At 50.7% G+C, this 19756-nt stretch overlaps 1 protein-coding gene across 1 annotated transcript; it reads left to right on the forward strand.

The window, feature by feature from the left end:
* The first annotated feature begins 468 nt into the window (after positions 1-468).
* On the forward strand, positions 469-18910 carry LOC112863561 (vitamin D3 hydroxylase-associated protein-like). The gene is made up of 15 exons (XM_086715247.1): positions 469-683; positions 6967-7086; positions 7333-7482; positions 7805-7938; positions 8535-8741; positions 9985-10025; positions 10431-10555; positions 11756-11881; positions 12590-12687; positions 13014-13113; positions 13449-13492; positions 14115-14154; positions 14564-14672; positions 16706-16851; positions 18569-18910. Exons 1-15 carry the CDS (start codon positions 504-506, stop codon positions 18695-18697), a joined length of 1749 nt encoding a protein of 582 aa, XP_086571373.1. The 5' UTR covers positions 469-503; the 3' UTR covers positions 18698-18910.
* The last annotated feature ends 846 nt before the right edge of the window (positions 18911-19756 follow it).

Consider the following 19756-nt stretch of genomic DNA (forward strand, 5'->3'; position numbering starts at 1 on the left):
TTTCTGCCTGCTCCCCAGACACCCTCCAGAGTGAACCTGCTCAGTCCACTTCTATGGAGCCTGTGAACCACTTTAAGGGGGGTTGGCGGTTATCCTGGAAGCAGCAGGAAATCTCAGAGGCAACTCCATTAAGAACTGGCCTGGGTTAGAAGATGGTTTTGGTGCCATGTTTGAGAGGTGGGATGGGGGAGAAGGATGTGAGGACATCTGTCCAGAGTCTGGTCACCTGCCGACCTGCACGCTTGGGCTCCTCTCCAGGCTTGTCTCTGCCAAGGCCTATTCCTCTGCGTTGCCTGAGGCACAAGGGCTCTTGTCCCCAGGACAAAAGGTGGTGTAAGAACTAGGTGGGAGGAGTTTGAATTCTACCACCTGTAGAGCCCGGTGTGGCCCCTGCCCCCTGCCCCCTGTGGCCTCAGATGTGGGAGGGCGCTCTAGCATTTAGCTGGAGAATAAGCAGCTGGTGTTCTTGAGGAGGCAGTTGCTGTATCCACACAGGTTCCACGATGCCCGGGGTAGCTTGGCTGTTTTACTCCATGCTGGTGCTGCTCCTGCTGGCCCTGCTGGGGGCTGCTCTGTTCTTCTGGCAGCATACTCCAGCAAGGAACAAGATCCCCAGGGCACAGAGGCGTAGAGTGGTAGCTTTGCAGCAGATGGAGGCACTGGCAAAGTGTCTCCGGCAGCAGGTGGGTGGATATCTATACGTGAGGCCTCCAGCCCTCCATCCCAATAGGTGGATTCCACCTCAGGACCCTTACTCTGTCTCTTTCAGAAGACAAGGAGCCTGGGGCAATGGGGGAGGGAGGACAGTCCCCCACCCCTAGCTCTTCCCGTGCTGGCTTTTTGTACTGCTGTCAGTTCCTACTCCATCCATGTCCTTTGAGCCCACTGAGGTCGGGGGCAGTGTGTTTTCATTGTTCTCCCAGTGCCCACACAAGACTCAGTAACATGGTGGGTGTTCTCTTGAGCTATTTGTTGAAATAAGATAAACTGATGGAAGCAGTTGGAGGCAGGAGGTCTCCTTCAGGTCTCTTCCAGCCCCTGAGTACCCCCAAGCCCCACTGACACAGGAACCCTGGTCTACATAGTCTCTCTCCCATCCCCACCCCACTGAGTTCTGCAGATGTTTGACAGCACCTGATAGATGCAAAGCGCAGGGTGGTCATTGGAGATGGGATCCTCCCAGGAAACCATGTGTCTTTTTTTTTTTTTTTTTTTTTTTACAGTCTATTTCTTTGTTTGTTTTGAGAAAGAGACAGACAGCATGAGTGGGGGAGGGGCAGAGAGCAAGGGAAAGAGCGAGAATCCCAAGCAGGCTCCGCACTGCCAGCACAGAGCCTGATGCAGGGCTCGAACTCACAGAACTGTGAGATCATGACCTGAGCTGAAACCAAGAGTTGGATGCCTAACTGAGCCACCCAGTTGCCCCAAAGCTATGTGTCTTAAAAGGGGCTTTTGACAGCTTAGGTGGTGACATTTCAAGGCACTGGTGCAGTTGTTGTGGCTGGGTGAAGGTACTGAGATATGGGTGTTGGAGCAGATCCTGCCTAGGGTGGAAGAGAGCAGGGTGGGAAGGAGAGGCCGCTGACCTTGCACTGTTCCTGGGCTCTGCTGTGGGGCCTGGAGGATGTGACAGCCCCTTTCTGGGCTCCCCAACTACCCTACAAGGGGTGGTATCTTAGGGTCCCCAACTTTAGTTGATGGTGGCTGACTCTCTGGGAGCCCCAGGAGTGGGGGTTGTGGATAGTGCCTGAGGTGCCGTCCCCATGCTCTGGAGTTCCTGAGTGTCCTCTGCCGTCCCCTAGATGGTGATTGATGGCCCCAAGGGGCAGCTTCTCTGCCCGAGCTGCTGCAGTTCCTGAGAATGTGTATTAATATTAATTGGGGCTAATTAGTTGGATAAATCAATCTGCCCCCAGAGAGTTGCTGCCCCTCCCTGGTTGATGAGGAGGAAATCTGGGCTAATGGGGTTGCTGTGGTGAATCAGCATGATGGAGAGGATTCCTGTGTGTGTGTGTGTGTGTGTGTGTGTGTGTGCACCATCAGTGTGTGGTGGTGGGTTTGGGTTCCTTTATTGCACACACCAGAGCCTGCTTATGTGTGTCTCCTGCTGTGGTTTTATTGTGTACTGGTCAAGTGTATGCTTGGCTGTGTTGCTCCTTGTGTTTGGTTATGTGCTTGTGTTGTGTGTGCCTGGCTGGGTGTGTATGAGTCGTGTTACTGGTTGGAGCATATACATCTAGATATGTGTGGCTGGTTTGGTTTTGAATGTTTGGTTGGGCATGTACATGGGTGTATGATGTGTGAGGACACCTGGTTCTGTGTGCGTCTGGGCATCTGGTTGGTATACAGGTGGGCATCTGGGATATGGGGCTACTGGGCCGGGTACCCGGGGGTGTGTGTGTCTGGTTGGCTGGAGGAGTGGAAGGGGTGTGGGGTGAGATCACCCATGGTGTCTCCAGCTTCCCCCCGAGGCTACAGGCCTCTTGGCTCACAGTACCTTATTCTCTCCCCAGCAAAGCAAACCCAGGGATACCCTCAAGGCCTCAGGCATCCAGCTTTATGTCCCAGGGAGGTGGGAGGCTGAAACATAATAGGTCGCACCCTGGCAGGGATCAAACTAATGCAATTCAGTTCAGCTTAGCAAAATTTTACAGAGGGCTCCTCTGGGTCTTGCCTTTTGCTGGACCCTGGGGACAGATTCATAATAAAGATGAATCTGACATCTGACTTAGACTTGCCTTAAGGATGCTCCTGGTCTGAGTGTGGTGAAGGCCAGATGCCTGTGGAGCTGTGGGACTCGGCAGGAAGGGCTTTGCACCATCTGGACAGGGCTGGGTGGGGAAGGCTTCCCAGAGAGGTGGTGTTGGAGCTGAGCCTTACAGAATGTGTAGGAGTTTTCCAAAAGCAGGAAGGACGAGGAAAGGCAGTACCAGAGAGAGAAAAGCCTGAGAGAAGACAGTGTTCATGTAGACCACAGAGAAAAAATACTCCTAGTCAGCTGGAGTAGACAAGCTGCCCATGGCTGCTGGCTGCTGGCTGCTGGCTAGGAAGTTCTGGTCACCTCAGGGGGAAATTAGCCACCCTAAGGGCTGAGGGTTTTTATGATATTAAACATACTTAACAACCATTTGGAAATATTAATACTATATCAATTTACTAACAACTTTATATTTTCTTTGATTTTCAAACCACAACAGGAGGCAGCAGCAGTTAAGTGTGGAGAAGGCCAGATGTCCATGGAGCTGTGTGACCTGGCAAGAGGGGGATTTGTTCTAAACCAAAGCATATGTTAAAACAACTTGAAAATGATATAAGTTAAGACTCAGTTCTTTCATCAAATTATCCTAATAATTTCCAAGTAAATTGTTAATTTTTAGAGAACTGTGGGGATCTTTTGATGTAGCTATCATCTTTGGAAGATGTCCCTATCTTTCAAAGCTCTCCCAATAAACTGAGAGTCGTTAGGTGATTTGTAGTCTCCTTAAGCAGATACTATCCATCAACATCAACAATGTTCCTTGGGTGTGTACACTTCAAATAATTCCTCTGTGCCTTAGCATACTCCTCTCCACAATGGGGTGATGATTATAGTTATAGTACTCAAGCAAGTTCATAAGTGTTTACAGTGGCACCTGGCACACAGGTTTTTAGAGAGATAAAACTCACACAAGAGCCCAGGAGGGGCAGAGAAAGAGGGAGACAGAGGATCCGAAGGGGGCTCTGAGCTGACAGCAGAGAGCCTGATGAGGGGCTCGAACTCACGAACTGTGAGATCATGACCTGAGCCGAAGCTGGAGGCTTAACCTACTGAGCCACTCAGGCACCCCTAACAAGTGCCATATAAATGAAAGCTCTCACTTGAGTAATAAGAAAACTAATGTCCTTGCTGAGTGGGCGTTTAGTGAGTTTCAGTGAATTTGTTCTGTTAGGTGGAAGTGGCACTCAACCAAGTTGGTGAACATGTTGCTGGACCCTTGAGAGCCCCACCCATCCCAAGTCATTGGAGCGTCTGCCATACTGGCAGAAGAGCAGTCCCAGCAGCCACCTCCAGTGGCCCCCATTAGTGCCCTCTGCCTGCTCTTCACACCTCTCCCCAGCTCCCTGAGAGGCTGCCATTTTTACAAGTGGCCATGTGGGGACAACTGCAGGGGAGCACTAGCCTCCTGGGTCCAGATGGACATCGGGCACTTGCCGACCAGGGTGCCACCAAGGGGGCCACCTCTCCAGGTAGATATGTAGGAGTCAGGATGGGCATGCAGTTTTGGTGGGTGCCTGTGGGTCAGTGTGTGCTGCGATGGTCCTCGGCGGGCCCTACTGGGGCTCCTTAGGGCTGGGGGCCGCAGGGCAAGGGATGAGCACAGTCCTTGAGGGAATCAGAGACTATGCCTAGAGGGTCACTGCTGGGCTGGGCATTAACCTTTTACCTGCTGTGCTGTGAAGAGAAGGTGGAATCCCATGGCAGGGGCTAGGGCAGCTGGGGGTGGTGGAGTACTCATGGGAGTGGCTTTTTGCTAAGTGACTCAGGAGGATTTCAGTATTTCAGCCACAGTGCGGCTGTAGAGGTGCATTCTAGCCAAATGCCCACCCTATTCTAGAGGCATCCAGGTCTGGGCCCTTCTGAAGGTCTTTGTGGCACGCAGGCAGGGAATTCCAAGCCGAGGCACAAGATGACAAAATGGCACAGTGAGTGGAGGGAATGCGCAGTGTGGCTAGAGCAGCAGAATACAGAAGTAGGGCAGGGAAACAGGAGGCTGGTGAAATGGGCCTACAGGGATCCAGGCAGGGAAAGGGCCTCGTACAGTGCCTGGCACCCAGGAGGTGCTTCATCATAAAAGCTTCCCTCCCCAGGAGCCATTAGAGGGTGGTGTAGACCTTAAGTCTCTCCACTTTTATGACTTTGGGCCACAGAATTAACCTCTCTGTGTTTCCCTTGTTGGTGAAGTAGAAATATTGATAATGAAAGCACCTATCCAAGGGATTTTGTGAGGATTTAATGAAATGGTGCAAGCAAAGTGCTTAACATGGTTGCCAGCCACACAGTAAGCAGTCAGTACACGTGAATCTTGGTTTGTAACACACATTATACATTTATGGTGAAAGCCCTGTAAACCGTACTGAGGAGAATGGTTTTACAACTTTATACTGAGGGCAATTGGGACCTATGGTGTCACAGCATCTGAAAAGGATCACCTAGGCTGTAGTGAAGTGGTTGAGCTGGAGGGGTAAAGACTAGAGTCAGGGAGGCCAGTGAGGAGGCTGTTGAGAAAACTGAGAGACAGAGAAAGTTCTAGGCAAGGAGTCTGGTGAGTCAGAGGTGGGAGATATGAAGGAGGCAGAACCACCTATCGGCAGTACTTGTGGGTAAGAGAATGGTCACTGGGGCCAGACTGGTGTGGATCCAGGCTCTGCCACTTATGGCTTATGTGTCCTTGGCAAGTAGCTCTGTGCCTCAGTGTCTTTTCTACTGTAAAATGAAAAAATAGTATGCCCTCCCTCCTTGGGTTGTTATAAGGAGCAACATGAGCTATTATATGTAAAATGCTTGGAATTTGGCCTAGAACATATTAAGTGTAATAACACATCTTCCATGTGATTGAAATTAGCTATTATGACTATCATCAGAACTGGGATGTGAGGGAGTGACCCGGGATGATTCTGAGGACTATTGCTCTGACATGAGCATCATCACTTGGGAATTTCATGATGAACAGATTTGGTATTAAAACAATGAATCCTGGGGTGCCTGTGGATATGTGGGTCAGTAAGTGGGTCTGAGGCATGGCAGGAAATAGGCCTGGGCTGTAGTCACAGGGTAATCGGGGCATCCTTGGGACACATCTGGCTGCTGAAGTCACCCAGGGAGGGTGGGTAGGTAGGGAGAGAGGAGGCCAAGTCCTGAGGAGCACCAACATTTATTTACAGGAGGGAAGAGGGGCAGAGGGGACTGAGAAGGAGCCACCCAGGGGCAGGAGGAAGCCAGGAGAGTTGAGGGCACAGAGAATTTCCAGAAGGAAAGTGCCTAAGAGTCAGATGCTACTGAGGAGAGTAAGATGGGGACTAAGAAGAAACCAAGAGATTTAACAACCAAGAAGCCTTGAGCACTAACCTCCGGGGAAATCCCCTTGTCTGCCACCTCCCCTCTCCAGGACCTAGAAAGGCCCACTGTTCTGTCTTCCCACCCAGCCCCCACTCCAGCTTGTAGGCATCAGGGTCTCAGCTGGGGCCCAGGAGGACAAAGAAAGACTATTTCACCTTCCTGAGTGCCTGCTGTGCGCTAGGTCCTTGTCTTATCACACTTGCCTCTGATAAGAGTCCTGAGGGGCTGGTGTCACTCCTCCCCTCATACTCTGAGGGGAGTAGCTGGGTAAATCATGATTGGCTTCTAGTCCTTTCTTCTTTGGAGAGACCTGAGCCGTGGGAGGGGAAGGGATCAACCCTGGGTTACCCAGCTGACCAGTCCTGTGTGTGGTCAAGGCTGGGTGCCAGATCTCCTGACACTCATGCTGGATCTTGCCCTTTCCCAGGTCAGATCACCAGAAGTGGGAGGGCTGGATAGGAAGGAAAGGTGGGATGCCAGGGTGCCCCGTGAAGGCAAACCATACAGAGATGAGCCTCAGTTCCATAACCCCTGAGTTCCAAAACGTGTATATAGAGTCACTCTCACTGCACTTGTGTCCCTTTTGGGTAGCAAGATGAGGGGGCAGGCTCTCCTCTGTGCCAGGCCTCAGGATGGGCACTGGAGAGGCAGAGGCAGAGGAAACATCTGTGCCCTGTAGGGCTTTCATGCCAACCTGGAGACAGATCAGGAAATGTTCTTCATGTTAAAGGAGAAGCACAGGAGCATGTGCTGAACACATGGCTGTGTGTGCAACTGTGTATCCAGTGGAGTGTGGGGATGTGATGCTGAGTGTGTAGGAGTGCACTGGAGTGGATCAGTCATTGACCTCTGTCCTCCCATCTCCACAGGAGCCATCCCTGGACCCCAAGCCCATCCTGGAGCTGCCCCTGGAGACACTGGTCCAGAAGCTGCAGGATGAAGAACTCAGTGTGGAGAGCGTCCTGTGTAGCTACTTAGAGGAGATGGGGGTCTGGGTCAGGAGTGGGGTGGGGGCTAGCACCTGTTGTTGTCCTACTCAGAGGAGGTAGATGTCCGGTGTAACATCGTGGTGCTGCAGCTAGCTTGGGAAGGGGTGCATGCCACTGTCATCTGCCATTTCTATCCTACTCTGAGTTGGGGCTGGTGGGCTGAGTTGGGAGGGGCTGGCGTGACTGAGTGCCCCATCCCTGGCCTCACCCTGAGCCCCTTATCTGGTCTCCCTCAATGTTGCTCAGGCACTGAAGGTACACCAGGAGGTGAATTGCCTGACGGATTTCCTGGGTGAGTGTGAGGAGCAACTACAGGCATTGAAGAAGCTTAGGAAGACTGAGAGAGGCCTTCTTTATGGGGTCCCTGTCAGCCTCAAGGACCCCTATGACTGCAAGGTGAGCCGGGAGGTGTACGTTCACATGTGTACATGTCTGTGTGTGTGCCCATATGCCACTGAGCCTGTGAGCATCTGACTGTGTGACACTGGGCAAGCTACTTAATCAAGGATGCAGAACTAGAAAGTGGCCAGTTAGGATCTGAACCCAGCTCTTGCCCACCATATTCTTCTGCTACTTGTGAGCTCTCCTAAGGGTACAGCGTGCATATCTGAGGCCATGACAACGTGTGTGAGTGGGAGCAGAGTAAGGAGGAGAGTCTGTCCATTGGATGGTTGCATCCTGGCCCCTATGGGCTGGAGTTAATGTCACTTTCTTGGAGGGCCATGATTCTACATGTGGTCTGACCCAGTTCCTGGAGAAGCCAGTGGCCAAGGATGGGGTCATTGTGCAAGTGCTCAAGGCTCAAGGAGCTATTCCCTTTGTTAAGACCAACATCCCTCAGACACTGTACAGGTCTCTGAAGTGTGTAGGCAGGGGCTGGGTTTGGGGCTGGGCTCAGGACTGACAGCAACACAAAATCCCAATTCAGAGAAGAAGGTGAGGTGGGGGCCAGTCAAGCAGATCCCGAGGATCAAGGTTCTTGGGCAAGTCTTTTCTGCCCTCTGAGCCTCAGCTTCCTCATCTTATAATGTCTGGGTGGACTCCATAGTCCCTACAGGCCCTCAGACTCTCAGGTTCTGAAGAGTTTCATCTCTGTGTTTATCCCAGTTTCTCTCTCTAATTGTTTTTCTTATCCCCTGTTCTCTCTCCTCTCCCTCAGCACTTAGTGTACCTACTTTTGTGAGGAAGCTGCTCCCAATTCTGACAGCAGGGCTGTGGGCTCCTGTCCTTAAGTTAGGAGTTGTGGTTGGTGTCCACTCTTGGTGTTTCCTGTGGCAGGAAAGACCTCACCTCAGCTGTAAGGGAGACTGGGAGACTCAGCCCCAGGGAGGAGTTTGGGAGCCAAAGAAGCCCTGGGGTTGATTCCTGGGGGGATCAGTCTCTAAATGGGGGGGTGTCTCCCCAGTTAAACTTTCACCTCCCAGCCCCTTTTCTTCTGCTTCCCTCAGTTTTGATTGCAGCAACCCCATCTATGGACAGACTCTGAACCCTCTGAACTTAAAGAAGACACCAGGGGGCTCCTCAGGGGGTGAGGGAGCCCTGCTGGCAAAAGGAGGTTCCATCCTGGGCATGGGTACTGACACTGCTGGCAGCATCCGTGTACCAGCCAGCTTTTGTGGTATCTGTGGCTTCAGGACCACAGGATACCGCCTCAGGTACTTGGTGCTGGGGGGCGGTGGGGAGGGGTAGACTCAGCCCAGTGTAGGGGAACAGAGGTGTGGGGGGAGTAGTGCCAAGCAGGCCCCTCAACTCTTATTCACTTAGCTCAGTACTAGTGAAAGTGGCTAAAGACAGGAGGGCTTCAAATAACTCCTGCTTCAGCCCCAGATAAACACACCATGTTTGGTACAGGTGGCAGAATAGACCTTCCACTCACTCATTAATTCATTTGTTCATTAATTCATTCATCTTTACATCTATCCATCTACCTCCCTGTTCCCTTAGTCATTCATTGATCCAACCGTTTTTCCATCTATCCATCCTTTGTCCATTCATCCACCTATGCAGTCATCATCCCATCAATCAATTTCACTATTCACCCACCATTTAATTTATCTAACAAATATATTGAGTGTTTCTTCCGTCACTGACACTGTACTAGTTATTTGGGCTATATCAGTAAGCAAAAGGACACCTATCTCAGCCCTTGAAAATCATATATACATCCTTCCTTCCATTTGTTCATCTATCCATCCATCCATCCATCCATCCATCCATCCATTTATCTCCCCATCTATCCAGTCATCTAGCTATCTGTTTATCCATCCATATCTGCCTCTGTTCATTCATCTACGTATCTCAGCCCCACCATGAGAACCTACACTGTGGTGGCCCCTGTACTGGGGACACAGAACACTCTCAGACCCAGTCCCTGTCCCCCTCCCCCACTGCTGTGCTCTTAAACATGCAGATGGATTAGTCAGAAAGTGATTGGAGCTCTAAGAGAGTGTCAAAGCTTGTCAGAACTCACAAGATGAAGCTGACATTTTCTTCAGCAGAGATTTATTAAAAGCCTAGACTTTAAACTTTCAGAGGCAGGGCAAGGGAAAGGAAGGCTTCCTGGAGGAGGCAGAACCTGAGCTTGGTTTTAAAGGATGGACATGCAGGGATGGTGTAGAACCTAGAAGGCTGTAAACTGTGAACAGCCTACTTTGCCTGGAGTAATATGTGTGTGTCGAAGGGCAAGAATGGGGAAGCTGTGAGTTGATACTCCAGAGCCTTGAAGTCAGTCAAAAAGATCAGACTTAATGCTGTGGGCAGCAGGGTCATGGGAGGGTTGAAGCAGCTCATCTTCCTGGGTGTTGGGCCCTGGGGGAGTGCTTGGCTGGGTGCTAAGGCCTGGGCACTCGGGCCCTTCCCTTCAAGTGCTGAGGTGGACTCTGGGTGGGGGTTTTGCAGCCTCTCTGGAGTTTCCAGTGCTGTCAAAGGCAAGATATCAGGTAAGCTCCTGTCTGTGCTTGTGTCCATACCCATTCAAAGATACACTTGCCAGCCTTCCTCCCAAGGACATTTCACTCAGCCTCTATCTGAGACAGATTAGCCCCACTAATGATAAAGAATGGATCCCACCAGGCCTCCCCTAGTCCAATGAGAAGTGCTTCCTACTATCTAGCTTTAATCTCTCCTACTGGTCTTTAGATGTTTGGCCCCAGATGAGATTCTTCTTTCAGGCATCAGAGCTACTTTGTCTGGTGTGCCAACGCTACCTGTCCTCAACCCCTGGCCCAGGTTGGCCCCAGGGCCCTTTAACCCTGATCACGGTCCTGAGCTCCACCCTCTGAGGCCAGGCAGTGGGGGTCCCCAGAGCAGAAAGGGTGAGAGGAATCTGCCTCTTCTGTGTTCAGTGACTACAGTGGCTGGCCCCATGGCCCGGGATGTGGAGAGCCTGGCCCTGTGTCTGCGAGCCCTGCTAAGTGAAGACATGCACCGACTGGACCCTACTGTGCCTTTTATGCCCTTCAGGGAGGAGGTGAGCTGGGTTGGGGAACAGGCCACCTCTCCCTTCCCCCATTCCTCATTGACCTGTCTACCATCTGACCATCTTCTGTGGAGACCTCCTTTCCCAGCCCATGGTACAGTGACCAAGAAGCCTCTATACTCAGTCATGTTTACATCCTACCCCTGCTCAACACCAGCTGCTTTGGCCTCTCAGCTACTTGGAGTCATAGCCAATACTGCCCCCAGAGAGGGACTTCATCATCACATACCCAACACACACAGACATACACTCAGCAGATATGGTTTAGAGAGTCTGGTATCTGGTTAAACGAGGCTGTTAGTCCCCTAGGTAACCTTAGCCAAGTCACATCTCTTCTCTAGGCCCCAGTCTCCTCAGTGGTATAATAAAGAGGTTGCACCTGAAGATTTCTCCAGGCTGGCAGCCTTCATTTACTCAGTAGTTCATTCAACAAAATTTATTGGTACCTACTATGTTCAGGCTCTTTGTAGTTCATCCTAATATTCACTATATAGAATGAGCATTGTGCTTCTCAATTTATAGGCAAGGAAACTGAGGGGAAATGAAATAACTTGCCTATGATCACATAGATAGTAACTGGAAGAGGTAAGCTTTGACTCCAGCCCTGTCTGCTCCAGAACCCTCTCCATAGGGAGAGTCTCTGTCTACCATTCATTCAATGTCTACTCATCTGATTCCCTACTCACATCCTAGTATAATTAACCTGTGATCATTTTCTGTCATCTATTATTTGTCTCTACTGATCTTTCCATCTCCATTGTCTCCTGGCTGTTTTTTTTAGCTTAAAGATCTTTGTGTCTATTCATCTACTTACTTAACTGCCCACCCACTCAATTCCAATCATCCATTCTCCCACCCACCCATCTATCCATTCAACCCTCTGCCCACCCACCCATTCACCATCTCATACATACACCCTCCCACTCATTCATGAATCTATCTACCATCTATCTACCTATCCACTCCATCCACCCAATCATCATGTCCTCATCCATTTGTTCTTCCAAGAGTTTCTCCAGAGGACCTAGAGCCTGCAAAGTATGTAGAGAGTCTCCAGGGAGCTCTTGGGGAGCCTCTGTAGATTCCCCTGGGTTGAAAACAGCTGTGTTCCAAGGTCCCAGCCTACAAGTCTTAAGTCTTAAAGAGGTGTAGTCTCTCCTGAGAGCCCCACCCAGCCCCTCTTGCCCCCAGGTATACTCCAGTAACCAGCGCCTTCGAATTGGCTTCTGTGAAACAGATGGCTTCACCCAGCCATCTCCTAGCATGGCCAGGGCTGTGAGGCTCACCTCCAGGCTGCTCCAGGATGCGGGACATCAGGTAGGCTTGCTTACCCCTGGATGGGGAGGGAAGCCAGACTGGCGAGGAGACTGGGCTGGGCCATTCTTGGAGAGAAAGGAAGTCATAATCTGAGTTTGAGCTGCTAACATCACTGTGTTTCCCCTAGGCTTCCTGGAAAAGACTGATGGGTGCAGGTTGGGGCAGGGTGGGCCCCACCCTGTGAGGAAGGCATCAAGATTTTGCATCCTCCCCCTTCAGTGGTGGGGACCAGGGATTCATTCCTATAATTCCTATAGATTTGGTTTCTCCATCAAATGGCTGTAAGGAGAACTATGTCCCCAAAATCATTTCCCTCCCCAGCCCCTGCCTCCCTCCAATGTCTTGTCCTGGTCCTGTCTCCCCTTTGAGAACTGCTGGTTGGCCACATGTGTACTATGTGGTCTTGGGCCAGTCTCTTAACCACCTGGAGCCTCAGTTTTCTACCACATAGGGCAGCTGTGCAGATTAAATGAGCTCACATATGTGAAGCACTCAGAATGGGGCAGGATCCCAGTGAAGCAGGCAGGGCTGCCTGAATGCCATGGCATCTCTGTGTAGGGTGAAGGGCTGGGCATGGCAGCAGAGGGGTTGGAGTGGATGGAGATGAGTGGCGATTTGGTATCCTCTCTTTAAATCCTGAAGGATGCAAAGAGAATACCAGGCAGGGTGGGAGGAGCCCCAGGCCCTGACTCAGCCTCTGTCTCTCAGGTCATCCCCTTCTCCATCCCCCATATAAAGTATGCTGTCAAACACCTGTTCGAGGGGGGTCTGTTTGCTGATGGAGGGGCCACCCTTCTGGAGAAGCTGTATGTTTGTCAGGATTCTGACATGGGGCATGGTGAAAACAGGGTTGGGGGTGGGGCTGGCAGCAACCTGTGCCTTAGGAAGGGACTGCAGGCCTGGGTTGGTGGGGTGCCTCTGGTTAATTGTGTGACCTTAAATGGCAAGTCAGCTGTTTGGGCTCCTTCTTCATCATGCATGGTTCCAGGGTGGTGGTGGTGGAAACAGAAGAGTTTCTTTGGGTCTGACCTCCTTCCATGGGCTGCCTCCGGAATGGGAGTTGGGTGGGTACGGGAGCCAGTCAATGGCTGAAAGGCTATAACTGACTAGATATGTGTCTGTGGTTCCTCAGTGAGGGGGACATTGTGGACCCCTGCATAAAGGGAATGGTCAACTGGCTCCGCCTGCCAGACCTACTCAAGTGTTTCTTGGCCTGGATCCTGAAGTACACAGTGAGTATGGGACCAAGGTGGGGAGGCATTCAGGAGGGGAGGAGCCCAGGGAGGAGAAGGACTCAGGATGGGGCCCAGAGAGTAGTGGGGGCTTAGAAAAGAGGAACCAAAAGGGCTGATGGGGACCAAAAGAGAGGGGTGCTTTCAGAGAGAGGAGTGCATCTCAAAAAGAGGAAGCCTTTTCAGAGAGGGAGTGGGGGCCAAGAGGGGGCTCAGGGCTTGTGGAGGAGTAGAAGCTTCCATGACAGTGTGCTGAGCAGAGTTGCTCTTCTTGGACCCCCATCCTGGGAAGGCTGGTGTTGCCCTGTGGTTTCTGAATGGGTTTCTTCCTCTAGGAACCCCGAGCTAGCCAGATTTGTGAAGAGATTCGTGGAGTGGGGTGAGTGCTAGTCTCCTCGGGTCAAGCTCACAAGCATCTTCCATGGGGTAGGGGAGTTGAGTGAGGGTCATGTGGCTAGAGTTGGCATCCACTGAGGGTGAGGGCTATTTAGACTTTGGGATCTAATTAGGTTTTTGGGTCATGTCTGACACTAGTTAAATTTAGACTTTTGAGTGGGGTTGGGATTGGGGCTACTTTGGGCCTGAGGTTTGATTTGGAGTTAAGCTCTGAGTTCTGGCTAGAATTAGCTTAGGGTAAAAGTTGGGCCTAATCTGAGGTTGGGTTTGGGCTGGGGTTGGGGTCAAGGTTGGAAATGGTCAGCCTGAGGGCTGACTGGGGGGCCTCACAGGTTAGGGGAAGAACCCTCCTCTGGGGGGAGGCTGTGAGTCTCTGTGGCTGGTGACGGTGGCGGGGGGAGGGCATCAACCAGAGGGTGTGTACTCTTGGGAACGTTGGGTAGGCAAGGTATTTTGGACAGCAAATAAGACAAGGGTCATCCCAGCCCATCAGCTGATTTGTAGCCTGCACTGAGACTAGGCTCTAGCTCTTGGCTGTAATGTCCCCATTTTGTATAAAATCCCATGCTGACCTTTGGAATTCTGAATCTTCCTTATTCCCCCAGGACTCCCAAGAAACTGTGGGAGCAGCACGCAGCAGTGCAGGTGATGTGTGCCTGAAGAGACAAGGGACTGCTGGAACAGGGGCAGCAGAGGCCTGAGTGGTGACAGGAGTAGCCAGACAGGGAGTAGAGCTCTGTCCCAGCCTGCAGGGGAGGCCCGGCTAAACTCAAATGGGGAGGCTTGGTGACCCAGGAGGTTAATTTAGTCCATTTCCTTGGGGGCCAGGATGATATGTTGTTCCCAAATGACTGCAGCTTGAGATTCCCCTTGCCATCCCTTTACCTCGGCCCCTGGGAAGGCCCTGACCCTCCCCAGATAGCTTAGTCTGTATCTTACAGCCTGGGGATTCTTCCTGATCTTTAACAGGACTTGGCCTGGCAGCCCCTGACCTTGTCCTGCAAATAGTGACCTCTGCTGGTCTTGCCCCTCCCGTACCCCACTATCCCTGCAGGAATATCAGCAAAAGTTCATAGCCAAGTGGAGGTCCCTGGACCTGGACGTGCTGCTGATGCCAGCTATGGACCCCGCCTTCCATATATGCTATTCTGAGATAGGAACAGGTGAGAGGACACCAGGTCTTAGTGGAGTTGAGACCCAGAGTCCAGGACTTCAGAGTCCTGCCACAGCCTCTGAGGCCTTGACCTCTGTCACCATTCAGTATTTAAAGCAATGTCTTAAATTGAGATAAAATTCAGATGACAAAAATTCACTATTTTACAGTGTACAATTCAGTGGTTTTTAGTATATTTAGTGTGTGGTGCAAACACCACCACTATCTAATTCCATTTCCATTACCCTGAAAGGAAACCCTGTACCTGTTAGCAGACACTCCCAAGTTTTCCCATTACCTTTTATTTATTTGTATTTTTCATTTTTTTTAAGTTTATTTATTTTACCTTTTGAGAGAGAGAGAGCGCGCGCGTGAGCACATGCATGTGGGGGAAGGGCAGAGAGGGAGAGAGAAAAATCTGCGCTATCAGCACAGAGCCAAACGCAGAGCCAGACACAAGGGCTCAAACTAAGGAACAAACCATGAGATCATGACCTGAGCCAAAACCAAGAGTTCAGATGCTTAACCCACTGAGCCACCCAGGTGCCCCTCCCATTCAAATTTTTTTAAACATTTTTTTTTTTTAGTTTATCTATTTATTTTGAGAGAGAGAGTGCAAGCAAGGGAAGGTCAGAGAGAGAGGGAGAGCAAGAATCCCAAGCCGGCTGCATGCTGTCAGCCCGACTCGGGGCTCAATCTCAGGAACTGAAACATGAAATCGTGTCCTGAGCCAAAATCAAGGGTCGGACGCTCAACTGACTGAGCCATCCGGGCACCCCTGAAATACAATTTACATGCAATGAAACTCACCGATTTTCAGAGTGTAATTTGATAAATTTTAACAAATAAATATAGCTGTATAACTACCACCATGATAAAAGTATAGAATATTTTGGGGCACCTGGGTGGCTCAGTCAGTTAAGTGTCCGACTTCAGCTCAGGTCGTGATCTTGCCATTTGGGAGTTCGAGCCCTGCGTCGGGCTCTGTGTTGACAGCTCAGAGCCTGGAGCCTGCTTTGGATTCTGCATCTCCCTCTTTCTCTGCCCCTCCCCTGCCCATGCTCTGTCTCTCTCAAAAATAAATAAACGTTAAAAAAAATAAAAAAAAATAGAATATTTTCATCACCCACCAAATCTCCCTGATGTCCCTTTGCAGTTCACTCTACCCTTACATCCTGCAACCACTGATCCGCTGTCACTATAATTTTGCCTTTTCTAGGATTTCACATAAATGGAATCCTAAGGAATAAGGCTTTTCTGTCTGGCTTCTTTCACTTAGCATATCCATTCACTCGTAACATGCTTTCTGCTGCCTCACTTCAAAAGGTGGCTTTGGCCTAGCCCCCCTGAGATGCAGCCTCAGCACAGGGCAGTGTCTGAGACATTGCTGGGGCCCCTGCCCAGCACAGGTACAGGTCTCAGAGGGGTTCTCAGTGCAGAATGAAAACCCACCTCAAGCCAGGACTGCTCTGCCCCGGGTCCCCCCACAGTGGCTGCCCAAAGGCACATCCCATACCTGGCCCTGCACTGATGTCCTCTGTTGTCACCGCTGCCTCTTTGACAGTCACTCCCTACATGCAGGTGGCTGTTGCAGAGGGGAGCTGCCTTTTAACTCAGGGTGGCCCTGCACACCTGGGCCATCTTGGAGCCCAGTGTACTGCAGGCATGGGCTGACTCCTCTGTCACCCACCAGCTGTGTGGCCTGTGGAAAACCACCTAACCTGTCTACCCCCTCGGGTTCCACATTTGAACACAGGAAAGAGTACTCTCCACTTCCCAGGGGTGGAGAGGACTCAAGGAATCAGCAGTGGAAAGAGGCCAGCACGGGGCCTGGCACTGAGTAAGGCCTCCGCAGCGTCCGTTCTCTCTTTCCCTCCACCGCGGGGTGAGCGAGAGGCAGTTGTCAGGTGCACTCCCAGCGCCGCGCAAGCCCAGAGTGCTACAGTTCCAAGGAGGACCCTGAGGGGGCGCTCACCCAGCATTCTTCCCCACCTCAGTCTTGTCGGCTGATGATTTTCTGGGCTTGCCTGGACCTTCCTACAGATATTGCCTCCTACATGGGCCTGTACAACATCCTGAACTTCCCTGCTGGCGTTGTGCCGGTCACCACTGTGACGCCGCAGGACGAGGAGGAACTGGCCTTCTACACGGGATACTACAGAGATAGTACCGACAAAAATTTCCAGAGGGTCAGTTTCCCTCCCCATGCCTCTCCCCCAGCGGCACAAGCCAGGACTGATTCTTGCCTCAATCCCAGTCGGGCAAATTGGGGCAGGGTGGGGCCAGCCATTCCTAGTGTTTATCCTTTATCACTTCTGCTACAGTGTTATCTCATCTTGGAGGACACACCGTTTTATCTCCAAGTCCGCCTCTGTCCCTGTCGTGGGAGAATACTTAACAAAACCACTGGTCTTCTTGACACTTCCCTAGGAAAAGTCGATCCCAGAGGCAGGAAGAGGGGGGCAAATGTCCCTGGTGAGGAGCTTAGTATGTAACTGGATTGGACACTGCTCCTCTCTGAGCCTCAGTTTCTTTGCCAGGAAAATAGGAATTAAAATATCTGCTTTGCAGGTTGTCCTAAAGTTTCCACTGAAAAACAGTGAAGCAATTAGCATAAGGCTTTGTATACAGGACGTGTACAATACATGCTACTATATCACTGATTCCGAGGTAGCTTCACAGAAGGAAATATTTCCATGGGCCTATTTAATGCACGGTCTAAAATGACAAGCCTGTCTTGGGTGACAGGGAGAAAGAGAGGGAGAGAGAGACTGACTTTGAAAGGTATGCATGTGTCTGAGTCAGACATTAAGCAACTTACTTTTTTGGAAATTGATTTTATTGCTAGAGTTACCCAGTGGAACTGCTGACCTGAATTCTGAGAAAATAACAATAAGGATTGTTATTACCTAATGTGTCTTGAGCTCTTACCCACATTATTACCTAATGTGTCTTGAGCTCTTACTCTGTTCCAGGAGCTGTTTAAGAAGTGCTGTATATATAGCAAATCATTAAATCCCGTAACTGTCCCGTGAGGTTTTACAAATGAGGAAATGCAGGCACACACAGGTTAAGAGACTTGACCAGTGCCACACACAGCTGAAGTGGAGGAGCCAGGACTTGAAGCCAGTTGACCTGGCTCCAGAGCAAAGGCAAATAAGGGCTTTCATAAAACAATGAAAACACGTTTGAATTCCTATGTTTGAATTTCATGGCAGGACTTAGGATCAGTCCCCATGTTCCTAAGTCTGTGTTTGAGGCCCAAGTACCCCCTTCACTGCAGAAGTATGACTAGGCTCTAGATCAGGGATTTGCACATTCTTATTTCCTCTGCTGAGAACATTAGGTGGATACTCAGTTTTGTATTTTTTAAAAAATTTTAAATCTTTTTATTAAAAAAACTTAATGTTTATTTTTGAGAGAGAGAGAGAGAGAGAATTCAAGTGGGAGAGGGGTGGAGAGAGAGACACACACAGAATCTGAAGCAGGCTCCAGGCTCTGAACCGTCAGCACAGAGCCTGACGCGGGGCTTGAACTCACTAACCACAAGATCATCACCTGAGCTGAAGTTGGATGTTTAAGCAACTGAGCCACCCAGGTGGCCCCTTTAAAAAACTTTTTTTAATTAACAGTTTTATATTTTATGATTATAGTCAGTTCTGTGCATGGGGAGCAAGTTTTACATCTTAGCCCTGGCGAACTGTAGACCGATACAGTCAGAATAGGTTTTCCAGGTTTCCCTGAGAGTTGAGGAAGCCTGGAACTCTGAGCTCCAGGGCATCTCTGCCTTAGTATAGACTGGTGATGAGATGTTTGGACTAATGCATATGGGTGGTAAGGAAGGCTGGGCGAGGGACCTGTGAGCAGAAAGCAGGCTCTAAGTCCACTGACCCCCTCTCTGAGCAGGCGATACAAGGATCTGTGGGACTTCCTGTGGCTGTGCAGTGCATTGCTCTTCCATGGGAAGAGGAGCTGTGTCTCCGGTTCATGAAAGAAGTGGAGACCTTGGCCAAGAACCACAGTGGACCCAAGTGACTGGCCACTCCTTCTCCCGGAGGCCTTCTTCATCCTCATCCAAGTCTGCTCCTGATGCCCCTTTTCATGAATACCATATCTGCCTCATGTCTCCTCCTCCCTGAGGCCCACCACATTCCTTTTCTTTGTCATTCCTCTGTGTGGGTACTCAACACATGGACTCCTCACATTGGCCCAAGATGGGGCACAGGGTGAAAGGGCCCAATAAACATTTCTGACTGCTTGACCTTGTGATCTCTGGTCTAGGTGGGGCTCTAGCCTCCTGGTAGCCTTCTGCCTCCAGCTATTCTCCTCCAGCTCAGTCCCCCAGATGATATCCCAGACTGCAGCAGAGGGGAAGGAGCCCCAAACAAAGAGGCTGGTGACCTGGGTTCAAGTCCTAGTTTTGCCACTGGCTTGCTGTGTGATGCTGGGCAAGTTGCTTCTCCTTTCTGGACTTCAGTTTTCTCATCTACAAATTGAAGGGGTTAGATGTGATGAGGTCCATGGTATACCTGTCAACTTGACTATTCTGTGAGTTGTGACTTCTAGGCACTTCCCTGATCTAGAACTTGCCATGGCTCCCATTGTTGTCTAGAGAAAGTTCCGAAGAGCAGGACCAAGGGAGTGAAACCCAGTCAGAACAGACCCAAGGTTGGGACCCAGACGCAGGCTCACAGTCCAGTGCTTAGCCTGCAAAGCTTCAATTTCTTGGCTTGGCAGCCAGCAGCTCCCAAGATCCTCCACAGCCTCTTCTGCCAGGGCTCCACCACAGCACAGCCTCCCTCCCTTCCCTCAACCTGGAGCCTTCTTGCCACCACAAGCATGTTTTACATTTCTGCCTCTGTGCCTCTGTCATCCTGTTCCCACCACCCAAACACGTTCACTGTCTTCTCTGTCCCTCAAACCCTGCATCAAATGCCACCTCCTTCAGGAAGTCTTCTTTGATCCCTCCAACTCCCTCCATGACCTTCCATTCATCTGAACTCTCTTGAGGTCCTCCTGCATTAAGACTTACCCTTTCTGTATCTCACTCCACTTTACAGTCCTACTTCCAGTCAGCCAGGCAAGCTAATGGTG

Source organism: Puma concolor, chromosome C1 (assembly GCF_028749965.1).
Source record: "Puma concolor isolate L17-30 chromosome C1, mPumCon1.1.hap2, whole genome shotgun sequence".
NCBI lineage: Eukaryota > Metazoa > Chordata > Mammalia > Carnivora > Felidae > Puma > Puma concolor.

Coding starts and splice junctions, on each gene's coding strand:
- LOC112863561 (XM_086715247.1), top strand. CDS start 504: ATGCCCGGGGTAGCTTGGCTGTTTTACTCCATGCTGGTGCTGCTCCTG. Junction 7,939..8,534: donor ATCCCTCAGACACTGTACAG/GTCTCTGAAGTG, acceptor TGCTTCCCTCAG/TTTTGATTGCAGCAACCCCA. Junction 13,493..14,114: donor GAAGAGATTCGTGGAGTGGG/GTGAGTGCTAGT, acceptor TTATTCCCCCAG/GACTCCCAAGAAACTGTGGG.